General features: G+C 36.8%; 3 protein-coding genes across 5 annotated transcripts in view; 2 read left to right on the forward strand and 1 right to left on the reverse strand.

Annotated features, from left to right (window-relative positions):
- Positions 1 to 209: 209 nt before the first annotated feature.
- On the reverse strand, positions 210 to 3,964 carry LOC5576266 (26S proteasome non-ATPase regulatory subunit 11). The gene is made up of 4 exons (XM_011495366.2): positions 3,810 to 3,964; positions 2,226 to 2,833; positions 1,871 to 2,140; positions 210 to 1,170 (listed from the first exon to the last, which is right to left on the reverse strand). Exons 2-4 carry the CDS (start codon positions 2,760 to 2,762, stop codon positions 727 to 729), a joined length of 1,251 nt encoding a protein of 416 aa, XP_011493668.1. The 5' UTR covers positions 2,763 to 2,833; positions 3,810 to 3,964; the 3' UTR covers positions 210 to 726.
- Positions 3,965 to 5,306: 1,342 nt separating this feature from the next.
- Positions 5,307 to 12,759, forward strand: part of LOC5575364 (protein HGH1 homolog) — a 57,155-nt gene continuing 49,702 nt past the window's right edge. Inside the window, exon 1 of one of the 3 annotated variants that reach the window (XM_021853866.1) lies at positions 5,307 to 5,432. The gene's annotated coding sequence lies outside the window, so the exon portion shown is untranslated. The remainder of the gene's footprint in view (positions 5,433 to 12,759) is intronic. The other 2 variants (XM_021853862.1, XM_021853864.1) reach the window with 2 other exon arrangements.
- Positions 5,350 to 12,759, forward strand: part of LOC5576260 (transmembrane protein 68) — a 33,190-nt gene continuing 25,780 nt past the window's right edge. Inside the window, exon 1 of the mRNA XM_021853867.1 lies at positions 5,350 to 5,432. The gene's annotated coding sequence lies outside the window, so the exon portion shown is untranslated. The remainder of the gene's footprint in view (positions 5,433 to 12,759) is intronic.

Below are 12,759 nucleotides of genomic sequence, written 5' to 3' on the forward strand. Positions count from 1 at the left end.
AATTCTATGCCCAGAGAGGTTTGTTCTAGAGGATAATAATGTTAGTCATTTAGTACTAATTAAAAACTTAAAAAAGCTCAGAAAAAATAATTGTCGGTTTTTATCCGCTTTCGGTGTCGTAGGAGGAAATAATGGAATTGTTTCACAGATAAAGGAAAATCAAGGAAGGTCATCACGGCCAAATCCAGTGAACCAAACAGCGCAGAAGGTAGATTTTTACGAAATAATTTACTTGATAATGGTTTGAAGGTCCTTGCTAAATCATGTTGCAGCGAATTACACTTCCTGGTGGTCTTAGTTAGGAGTGTGGAGTTTCATATTTCCTATTGATTTTCCCCTTAATCATCTTCTTAGTTTCTTCCTATATTTTTTTGTTTGTTTGCAGACAGCGTAAATTGTAGATTAATAGTTTAACGCTATAAGTATCATAGTTTCCGGTCTATACTCAAAGTCTTAGTCATTAGAGTTGCATTCAAGTTGTTTAGTGGTTGTGGCGAATATTGTTGATTATTACGTTACGTTCCAGTTGTGTGATTTATCAAACAGTTTCTGCAGCTAATGGACTTGTTTTTTTTTGCTATATCTTTTCGAAAATGAACCAACCAACGATAACGGTAAATAGAGACGACAAAATGATTGACAAATTGAATAGTTCTTTTCATACGAATCAAAAAACAAAAAGCCTAAATAGAAGGGAACCTACAGCCCCGCGTCCCGCAGGAGTACTTACGTCAATTTCTTCGCCTTTTGGTACAATGTGTCTACCACCTTACCCATGTGCTGTATCGTCTCCAGAGCCGTCTCGTAAGTCTTATCTACCGGAGCTTCCTCGAACACGATCAACACGCCCACTCCCTGGTCGAGAATTCCGCTGAACTTCTTGTCCAGGATCATTTGCGACAGTTTCTTCTCGACTTGGGCGATGGGCAGGGCGATTTGCTCAGCGATGAAACTGACCTCGACGCGGGCATACGGCTCGATTATGCGGCACAGATTCTGCTCCAGCATCGTATCGTACAGCGTTCCCAAGTGAGCCTTTACGATGACGTCATCCTCCAGCTCGTGCTTGTACTGTTTGAGCCCGTCCTGGAAGTCGGCTAACGAACGTTTGTGCGAGGCCTGCGCAACGGATTTCATCGCGTCGATGTCCCTGCCGGAGTAGGTGATTGCCTACGAAAAAGAACAACCCAATAGTTAAAGGATGTGAAGTGATGGCGAAATCAAAACAATTCTGATAAATAATTATAAAACGTATAGGTACAGGTACCGAAACTTTTAAAATCAAAAATTATTTCCAGTGGGATGTTTGTTGCAGTGTTGTTCAGACTCATTTCCCCGAAAATAACATTTTCCGAACTACGAAGCCACGAACTACTACAACCATGCTCTATCCCCCTAAGATAGAAAAGCAGATGGTTAAGCTTGAGTACTGCACACAACATCGATCAATTTTGTTCCCAGAGAGCCACAATTCAAGTTTCGGTGAAATGAAATGAGTGAGTGCGAATCATTTCACCGAAACTTGAATTGCGGCCCACCGAGATCGAAACTATCGGATCCCATGTGCAACACTCAAGCCCAACCACCTCCCTCTCCATCTCAGGAATACAACGCACAGTTATAACAGTTCATGGCTTCACAATTCGAATTTCGGGGAAATGAGTCTGGTCAACACTGGTTTGTTGTTGCAAGTGTTACAAAATTATTTGATTGCTCAATTGCTTCGGAACTATTTTTGGATTCTAGGGTCGAAATGTCAAGAAAAGTCAGAATCAATATTTCGAAATTGGAGGCTACATGCTACCACACCAGGGAACTTCCTGTGAAGGTCCTAACGAGGATTAAAATTGTATCAATTTATCATACTCACCAATTTGCCGCTGACAATCTGGTTCACGTCATCGCTCTGGCCCAACATGATCTTACACAGCAGCATATATTTGAGGGCGGTCAGCGCCTTCGGGCTCTGGACACTGTCGAAGCCCTCGAACGCCTCGTAGAAGTACGAGAACGCGGTCTTAAAATCTCTCTCGTCGGCAGCATGCAGGATTCCGGACTGTAAATCGAGCGTGGCCTGCACCTTTGGGGCACAGTAGATCGCATTGGCCGTCGTACGGGCCGAGGTCAAAGCGGCACGGGCCTGAGGGAGAAAGAATCGAAAGTTGCATATATCACATATACATATATGAAACCATAATAGAGAACGTAATCAAAATCGTCCTTACCTTGGGTAAATTGCTCAACGCGTGGTAGGTCTTGCTTTCTAACAGTTGCACTTCCACCAGCAGATTCTTATCGTCCAGCTTCTTCAGCTCCCGCAGCAGCTGACTGCCGAGGGCCAGAGCTTCCGTGTACATGGCCGTGTCGAAATACAACGCAATCAGTCGGGCCTCCAGGGACTGCCGCAAAAAGGTACGCTTTTCCTGCTTGGCCCATTCGATGCACTCTTTGCACAGCTGAACTTCGATGCCAGTTTCCGCCTCCAAATCGAGGAACAAGTCCACCAGCGAGCGAACCAACTTGGCGGCCTTGGCCTTACTCAGGAAGCTCAGGAACGGTCGGGTCACCTTGATCAAATCGGCTAGTTCCTTGGCCTTGCCTTCCTTTTTGTACGCTTCGCCCAGCTCAAGGATTTTCTGCTCCTTTTGGCGAATCTGTTCCTCATCGTTTTCGTCCACCTCGAGATCCGCCGCAATCGTGGACAAGTCCTGGCGATTCAGCTGAAGCGACTGTGCGCGATCAAACATCATTGCACCAGCCATTGTGTGCGGGATTTAAAACCTGGTTCTGCTGCTCACGAAATGCTCAGCTAGTTTCTTTGTTCGACACAAACCTAGAATGGAACAATAGCAAACTCTTTATTTTGCTGTATGATTAAGCAAACTTGAGGCACTTTTATGAACAGGGGAAGGAACTGACAGCTGAGTGCAGTGGGGTGGAGAAACGGGATGTCGCGGAAAGATACTGAAGGATGGCATACAGGGCTGGTAGCGGTCAGAGCAAAAAAGAGTAATGGCTTCCATTGGCTAAAATGATGGCCAACATAGGAACTTCAAAACTACAACAATAATTCAAAAATAGGTATAAAAATAAGTTCCTTACTAAAAAAGAGGGACGAATGACCTTCGGGTTAAAGTCCCTCTCAAATACAACAACAACAACTAAAGGATGATAAATTATAAGCAAAATATATAAAATGTTATAAACTGTAGTGATTTGAAATATACATCCATTCCCACAGGGTGTCCATTTCAAATCTTTCCAATTCCTAGACTTTTCCCGGATACCTCACAATCTTAAAACAGATGGAACATCATGGTTGTTCAACTTTTTCCGGGCATTTTTTAATTTGATTTGACTTTCAAAATTTATTTCCTAACTATTGGTTTTTGGTTTCCATCACAAAATTATCTTAGATCTACGAAAATATTACATAGTCAATCTGGAATTTGGACACAATATTTTCTAGATATTTCAACATCACTTTTTCGGTATTTTGAACTTTCAGATTTTCTTCTTTGTTTGTTACCTATATAGTTCCTATTGGAACCATTTTGCTGAAATAAGAAACTTCTGTGGCTTTTTGTTGCAAATGTGACCAAGATATTTAAAAAGTGCCTCTCGCTACCAGCCCTGTGGTGACCCAGCTCTGAAGGCGAGTTTCGAATCACACAAGTCATCGAAACGCTACCAAATTTCCCCCTGATGCGGGATGTCAACAAGCGCACAATTTCGCTTAATTCCCGTGCAAAATCGATTCCCATTCCGTTGCACTTAATCGAAATCTGTTCCCAACTGTGAAAACTTACTTTTGGTGGTAATTTCAGCTACTTTGAATGTTTTTCACTAGCCGAATTTTACGTTTTATTGCGGCTTTAAATTTGCTTGCACAACTCCCGTGTCTTTATGCTTCTTTTGAATGATGACGGGCAGACGTCGTCTTCGTGACAGCTCCAAGCGGGTTGCCTGGTTAGGTTGGCAGCATTGAAATTTGGTAACCGCCAGCAGTGTTGGCAGAGCTTTGGTATCCGAACAGGTGTTAGGCCTTTTCATGTGACAGGTCCGTTTATGCATTTGTTTACATCGGTAGAGGACCGGTGCATACACGAAGCTGTCATTTTCATAGAAGAACTGTCAAAGAGCTTCCCAATTAGCTGTTTTGGAACGTCATGTGAATAGGTCTATTGGCCTTTTCATGTGACAGGTCCGTCTATTTGTTTACATCGGTGGAGAAACTTAGAAACAAGGAGCTACACACTCGGTTACGAATGGCTTTTAGGGCGAGATCACAAGTTATGCGAGATTTTGTTATTTATGCAACAAGATGCAAAATGAAAATTTTATCACACGGGATTTCCGGTTGAACCAATACGAAGAGTGTTGAAAAAAAAAACAAGCTCTCGCGTTGGTGGCGTATCTGCAGAATTCGATTTCTCGACTAGCAGTTTTGTTTCAGTAGAAAGTAGTCGTTCGTCATGCAGCATCGTAAAATCAATTTCATTTCGTATACTAATCCAAAAAGAAAATCGACGAAGAGAGATTGGTCACTGCAGATAGGCGTAGTATGATACTAAACCCGAGAGTTTTGCAAAAAGCTGCACACAAATTTTTTTTTAATTACGAAAAATGCAAACACTGTTATTTCTGGATGTATCTATTTTCACTTAGAATCTCTCACCGGAGTCAAATTAGGATCGTACATCATATACAATTATGAAGAAATAAAAATCATTTTCAGGCAATTTTAAGATACCTACCGGAACAAAATAAAATTGTGACCCAGACGCAAAGAGAAGTTACATGTTGATCAGTTGTGAGTTAAGGATATTTATCCAAAAAAATCTACTGTTCCCAAGCTTCCCAACAGTTTATTAGGTGATTTTTGCGAAAAAAAATATTGTGTGTTTCACGGGCATCAAAACGCGCTGCCAACTTTCAAATACGCCAACCAAATCGTCGCCAGCAAACAAATCAAAGCAGGTGATGTGCCGTTATGTTGGTAAGACTGGTGAAACGTCAAATTCGCATCGGCTGGTTGGCTGGCGACGATTTTGGCGACGGTTTCATCAGCGACGATTACAAATCGTCGCGTTCGATAAGGTGCAAAATTTACAATATATGATTCGTAAAAATTGGCTTATTTTATTGGCCCTTGTACGGAAAGAGAAATATTCGCCATTATTCTAACTCTGTATTGAAGTCTATTCGGTTGTTCTTGCTACACCCTTTTCATATGTTATGCTAGAAATAAAAAGGACGTCATTTATTGGTAACCAAATCGTCAAATCAAAAAATCACGCAAAGGCCGCAAAGGGAGCTGAAAATTTTATATTCTTCTAAAATTTGTCCTAAAACTGTTTTATTAGTGCACAAAAAAGCAAAAAAAGTGATATTGAAGTCACTGTGATCCATCATCTATAGACGGTAAACCTGTAAGTAGAATCAATCATTTTTGTAGAATTTGAAATTCACGTTGGAGTAGACATTGAAAAAGTTAAAACTAATACCGTTTTGACTCAAAATCCGGACTGTTGAGCAGCGGATAAACTAAGTTTTCTAACATTATTTTGATAAGAAATATGACGGACTGTCTCATCTTTTTGTTGAAAATTCTAAAATATATCTGAAAGAATAACGTTGTTTTTAAATGATGTTCTATAGTTTTTATAACTGTATATTCCTTGTTCTTGACGTGTAATCCTGAGTACATTAAAGAATTATTGTGGCGCCAGCACTAAATTGAAGTCTAATTTAAACAAATAATTTTATTCCGCTGTTGTTACTATGCGTTAATCATATTGTCGGAAGTAGTGCGCTGCACCAGATGAACGTTCAACGCACTACATACTTCCGATGTTATGTTTAACGTATAAAAACAGCAGCGGTAGTAGTCAACGAACGGAAATCGGAATGCAATTTAGTGCAAGATCCACAATATAATACCAAACGCAGTTATCACGCTTTTTACTAATCCAATCAAAATTTTAAAATATGCACAGAAACTTTGAAAAATAAGCTTGTTTTGAGCTTTTACAAAATCATCCAAAAACGAATTTAGTACTCAAACCTACATTTCTTCTTCTTGGTATTATTAACAATTACAATTATTAACTTAATGAGCTTTTATTGGCTTTTATCGGTGAAAGCGATACTACTCAAAGTGGAAGGGAGTAATGAAAGAATATGATGGATAGAATCGCAAGCAAGCGACGAGAGATCACTTGGGCAAATTAGGGGCATATGAGACGAGGGGCGAAAAAATCCAATGAGTAACGCAACTTTCATATGAAACCCCGAAAATATGCCACCGATCGATAGAACTGAAACATCCGCCGAACAATATACAGTCGTCTCTCCATAAGGGGCCGTCCATAAATGACGTAGCATTTTTTCACTGATTTTTTACACCCCCTCCCCCCTCGTAGCATTTCGTCACAAATGCTGGTACTCCCCCCCTGGAAAATACGTAGCATATCAAGCATCCCCCCCCCCCTATATATTTTTTATTTGTTTTCCTTAGTGACTGGGTTGAAACAAAAAATTGGAATTGAGAAGTTCAATACAAAGTTTGATATTAATTACTGACTGAAATGTTAGGATAATCTTATCTAACAGTTTGATATACAGTAGCGCTCAAAAGTAATTTGAAAAAGTTTTAATAAACATTTTCCTTGGTTTTGGTTTCCAGTTTCATATAGGCTAAATTATATTACTTTTGCTGTTCTTACTATGAAAAACAAGTTTACTATAAAAAATGTGAAAAAAGCTCGTTACTGTTGAGTTAGGGTCCAATATATTTTATTATATATTGAACAAAAATTTCGTTATATTAGAGGATTGTTTTTTTAATTATTCGTTGTTAGGAAATAGATTTTAATGAAGATGATCAAGAAAATATATTAATTTGAACAGAATCATCGTTAATATTATCCAATTTCAAATCATTTTAGCAAACAGTGGCCAGATACATAAAAGATTACACTTGAAATATTTGGAATGTTTAGAAAATTTTGTCGATTATTATACAAAAACAATAATCTCTATTTATACTTCAGTTGAATTTCATTATCGTTTCCATACTGAAATAATCTTACACAAACTATAATTAAACAGTTAAATAATAAAAATTCTTCAAATTACCGAGTTATTAAGAATATTTAATGATAGGGCAATTTTGATAACATTCGAATCTATTATCCTCATCAATATTCAGGCTATAACATCAAGAGCATTGATATATCTAAACAAATGATGAGTTGATTTGGTAGAGATCTCCTGCAACAATGAAGGCATAATTCACGGAATAAATATCTTTGTAATATTTGCCAAGAATAGCATGTGTTTTTTTCTTGAAGAAATAAAGCCCCAACAGAAAATATGAATAATACTAAAACGGCTGACTTTATGTCATGTTAACAAATGGCAAAAAAAATGTACTCCAAGTAGTTAGAGCATTGATTTTTAATCAATTTAATTAACTTTTATTTTGTTAATTTATAAATTTATTAATCATAATTTTATAACCTACACTCAAAAAAATCCAAACGTCATTGGTACGTGAAAAATCACGTAGATCATTCCAAATTCATTTTACCTCCACTTCACCTGACTAAGATAAAGATCACTAAACCATTCATAATCACCAAATAGTGACTCGGTAATGTTTACTGAGGTTACCTATCGCGCTTACATGGAATTCACGTAGGTGCCTGGATTCATTTTGACATCTGCATAGTGTACGTACATTCGGTGTTGAGCTCAAATCCTAAGATGGCGCCCGCTTGATTTTTGAAGAACTTCAGAAGCTGCTGCTGCTTTAAACACTGTGTAGGATTGATTTCAAGGTAAATATGCTTTGAATACCGAAGAATCCCTGCATTACTTCATATTTTATACGTGATTTATAACCTCTATCAATTATAGCACGCGAAGGCTACAACAAGACAGACCAAACTCACAAAATTGGGGAAACAGGATTCAAAATGCTCAGATTGACAATAAAAATATCACAATCTTTTAAGTTTGTTTACATTTTCTAATTGGGAATTAGTTTTCTTCCAAAGCCTATTAGAAATAAGATTGGTCTTTATTACAGTTAAATTTAATGCAAAACCATCTAGGTCCTATTGAAACGCTTCGTAAAGGCTACCGGAAAATCCACGTAGCTCTTACGTTGAGCGACGATGGAATGGACGAACTTCCAAAGTTCATGCGTTCATTCTGGGCTACCTATGATTTGCGTAGGAGCTACGTGAAAAGTGCGATGGAAAAAAATCACGTATGTTTTCACGTAACAATGACGTTTGGATTATTTTGAGTGTAAGTTTATAAGTAAAAAAAAGAAGTTTTATAAAAAATAATTGTTTGCATTTTTTTTCAGCGCCTTTCTTTTTACGGACTTGATTCAAAATGCTACGTCCACTAGCTAGGACCTCTCCCTCCCCCTTAAAAAGCTACGTCATTTATGGACGACCCCTAACTCGAAATTCTATAAATTCTATAACTCAAAGGATCTTTCGGGCCCTTCAAATTTTTATACATCGTGCTCTCCATAAGTCGATATTTCTATAACTCGATATCTCCACTAGTCGATGTCACGCGAGAGGAAAATTTCTCTCCATAACTCGATATCTATTTTAAAATCCTTCTTATTTAGATAAAGCGGTGTAATTCTTGTTTGGAGGTGACTAAATACTTGCAAGTTGTAATAAAAGTTGAAAAAATATCAAAGTAAAAAACATATTGTCAGTAAAAATAACGTAATTTTTCGAGTATTCCGATAAATGTTTTCAAATAATAGTTTGTAAAACACTATCAACAAAATAATTTTGCTTTATTACTGAAGTGATCATATACAGTGCTGTTCTGAATAATAGCAGCGCATGTCGATTTTCATACAAAATGCTCAACTTTGAGAAGCTGTAGTTTTGTTCCCTTTCAAGCAATCGAGCTGAAATTTTCTCCACAGAACTACAAATATGATCAATTTTGTAACTACACTAGGTGAAATTTTTCAAAAAAATAGCAGTTTTTCATTTTAAAATTTTTCTTCTACAAAGATTTTAAACATTTTCGTTATAGGTGTAGGTTTGATAAGTAGGAGGAGATTGTTCCAATGGTAAGTGATATACAATTTAAAACTATAATGTCAAGCAGAAATTCAAATTTTTAAAACTGCTATTTTTTCGAACAATTTCACCTAGTATCTCACTTTCCGGCAGGGGCTTAGAAAATTTTGAAATATTGTGTTTACAAAATTGGGCATATTTGTAGTTCTGTGGAGAAAATTTCAACTCGATTGCTTGAAAGGGAACCAAACTACAGCATGTCAAAGTTGAGCTTTTTGTATGAAAATCGACATGCGCTGCTATTATTCAGAACAGCACTGTATGTACTGGAAACAAAGAAATTCGTTCCTTCGAATGTATGTTTTTTGTGGGTCTGGGTCATTTGGCATAAAGCCATTTGGCATAAGGTCATTTGGCATAACGCCATTTGGCATAAAGGACATTTGGCATAACAGCCATTTGGCATAACGGTCATTTGGCATAATTTTGAACATTGTGAAAATAAAGGGTCATTTGGCATAATATCAAGCCATATGTAAAGTAAGAATCAATTGGCATAATATCAAACCATATGGGAAGTAAAGGTCATTTGGCATGTCGGACATTTGGCATAACATCAAACCATCTGAAAAGTAAGGGTTATTTAGTATTTATGATTTATTGGTATTTTATATTTTATTCAGATACTCCTTCTTCTATGTGAAAAAACTGTTGTAATAAATATTACGCAAAAGAAAAAGTCATGTTAGAAAGAAGGGCAAATTCCTATATAATAAAATAACGCGTCGAATCGCTATAGCAAAAACCCTCGAAAGAATACCTTATGTTTAAAAGAAGGGTAAATCTCTAGATAAATATCATGACTAAACAGGATAACAGAAGATGAACTAGGGTGTCAATCAGTGACGCAATATTTCTTAATTTGAAATTAAAAACGAACCCGATCAAGCACTGCACACTGGTTCAGGAAGCTAGTTTAGGCGGACATGAGGTTTTCGTCTCGATTTATTGATTTTACAGCCATAGTTGCTTCTGATAATATGTTCAGCATTTTCGGTTCCGGGTCATTTGGCCGAATGCCGTTCGGCCGAAATTGAACTACTGTTAGCATGGATTTATAATGAATTTCAATGAACTTATTCAGCTTATTCATGAAGAAAGTTACACCATCATTGATATACACATAATTAGCTTTTGAGTAGTAGCTCAAGAAACAGTTCGTGCTGAAAAAAGTACATCCTAAATGTAAGCACTTATTCACTTCTCTGCTAGCGGTGATAGCCACCTACAGATGTTTGTAGTTAGATTTTGACAGTAACCAAAAAGGTTTAACACTTTTTCGTCCTTCTGCTAGATCGGGTTGCTTTGATCCCTCGGATCGTACTAAGTAATATATGTCATAGCTCTTGGTTTCTTTGACTTAAATATTCCCCGAGTAGTTTATTGCTATACGCAAGCAACGATGCAGAGTTCAGTTCACAAGTTGCAATCTTAAACTTGGAGGAGAATGACATCTCACCCAAGTTAAGGAAAAAAAAATTGAATAAGACGTAAGGCATTCTGGGGTAATATGCACTCTTGAGGCAAAACAACCCCACGGTGCCTTTTATGAGTATTTGTAAAACAATTGGAAAAGATTCGTCAAGGGCGGATAGGAGTGACCCACAACCAGTGCCGTAGCGTGCGGTTGGCCAGGTTGGCACCCGCCAAGGGCGCCAGCCTTAAGGGGGCGCCAACACGCGTGACACAAATGATAAAGTTTGAAAATACATATTGAATTCAAACACAATCTCTATGAATCACAATATGGATCCTGAAAGAAATTTTCATGAAATACTGAGCATGAATCTAACATAGTATTTGACTGGATTCAACCAAAAAATTGTCGAGATTCTCAAATAATCATGGTCTTCTATATAAACTATGTGTGGTTATGATAGAACGCTTTGCGGTTCACCGACACTTTTGAACTTTTTAAACCATCTTGATGACATATTCAATCCAGGGTGTGGTTTTCTAAGAATTTAACTCCGGCCAAATCCGCACAGCATTCTGCGAATTATTCTTCCCAAATCAGTGGTACATTTTTAATAACACTTAAAAATATTGTACGCTAGCTGATAGCCATTTGATTTTACAAAAAAATGGAATCAGTAGGATTGATATACTCATTTTTGGTTTTCAGAAAGCTATAGATGACGTATCCCATTCCTTGAAAATTCATTTAAAATTACTTTTTTAAATGATACTTTATGAAAATGTCTTGGCCAAGACAACGTGAATTGAAAAAAAATTTTTTTAGCACTAATTTTTTTTTTATGAAAAATGATTTTTTTTATTTACGTTTTTAACACTTCAGTAGTCGTGCTGTTGTATTTTGTACAACACTGTTAAGAAAAGCTCGCAAGCCTTATACGGCAGCAGTGTGGTGAAAAGTGTAACACATAAGCGTATGGCTTTGGTTTTTTTTCAAGGTTGTACTATTAGTGTCATATGATATAAATATCGGATAAAGAAGCTTTTATTTTTTTTAATCAATATTTTTAAAATGTTTAGAAGAATTTTTCTTCAAATAAACATTTTACTAAAATTGGCACCAAAAAATTGTTAGAACACCGATTTTTCATATTTGTTTTTTATTATATAAATTGTAATATTCTTGGGAATTTTTCAAATAACATTTAGGATAAATAGCAAAATATAGCATAGACTAAAAACACTCCAATTATTGCACATCCATAAGGAATACACGGGTTGTTCAATAATTGGCACGTTTTTAGTCTGTGCAATAGTTGGCAATCTGCCCTAATAGATAAAAGAATTTGCGTTTTGTCCTGCAGGAATTAACTCAATAATCAAATATGTTCTAAATTTCTAGCATCCTACGATTCTTTTCTAATGAATTCTAATGATATAGTTCACGTTAACTCTCACCATGTTAAATGGATGTGTACAGTTTTGATTGAGAGGCGCTTAAATGGAAGTTCGCCAAGGGCGCCATGAACCCACGCTACGGCTCTGCCCACAACATGCGATTTTACAAATTCAACTTTCAGGAAAATGTCTAAATTTTTCTAAAATATTCATAGAATCCCCAAAAAGTAGTTTTACTCCTGGGGTGCATATTACCCCTGATGCCCTTATTATAAGCTTTAACATCAATAACTATGAGAAATACTTCACTCTTGAAAGAACAGCCTATGATCAAAAGAAGGAAAAATCTCTTATGAAAATTTAGGCAAGTTTAATGCATATAATAGTTTTATCAGGACAACTACAAAGAACTTCCGATTATTTAAAGAAGGTAAAATTCCCAATTAAAATATAAGCTGAACTATTTTCAATAGTAATGAAACCAGTATAACTCGAATGAATAGTCTATGTGCAAAAGAAGGAAAAAATCTGATGAGATCAATAAAACACTTGAAACCTTATTATACCTTTGGTAATCCAGAGGCGAATTAACCGTCACCTCAGAGTCTTGACGCGATGTAAAGAGTTCACAACTTCGTCCTGAATTAACGGGTTGATTTTATCATTCTCTTAGAGCTCTTACAGAGCATATAAAATCAAATATAAAACGTGTATTTATATAGAAAGAAAAAGTGCATCGTTTTTTAGTTGTTTTTGATTAACTTGGAAGCTTCTGAAAGAAATTCACCATCTTTTTCTTTATCGGTATTTCGTCTAT

Source organism: Aedes aegypti, chromosome 3 (genome assembly GCF_002204515.2).
Source record: "Aedes aegypti strain LVP_AGWG chromosome 3, AaegL5.0 Primary Assembly, whole genome shotgun sequence".
In the NCBI taxonomy this organism is placed as follows: Eukaryota; Metazoa; Arthropoda; class Insecta; order Diptera; family Culicidae; genus Aedes; species Aedes aegypti.

What these genes read in the sequence shown, in the direction of transcription:
- LOC5576266 (XM_011495366.2), bottom strand. Translation starts at nt 2,762, where the DNA reads ATGGCTGGTGCAATGATGTTTGATCGCGCACAGTCGCTTCAGCTGAAT. An exon ending in CGTTGAGCAATTTACCCAAG is followed by an intron (nt 2,141 to 2,225) that starts GTAAGGACGATT and finishes TTTCTCCCTCAG; the next exon opens with GCCCGTGCCGCTTTGACCTC. An exon ending in AGATTGTCAGCGGCAAATTG is followed by an intron (nt 1,171 to 1,870) that starts GTGAGTATGATA and finishes TCTTTTTCGTAG; the next exon opens with GCAATCACCTACTCCGGCAG.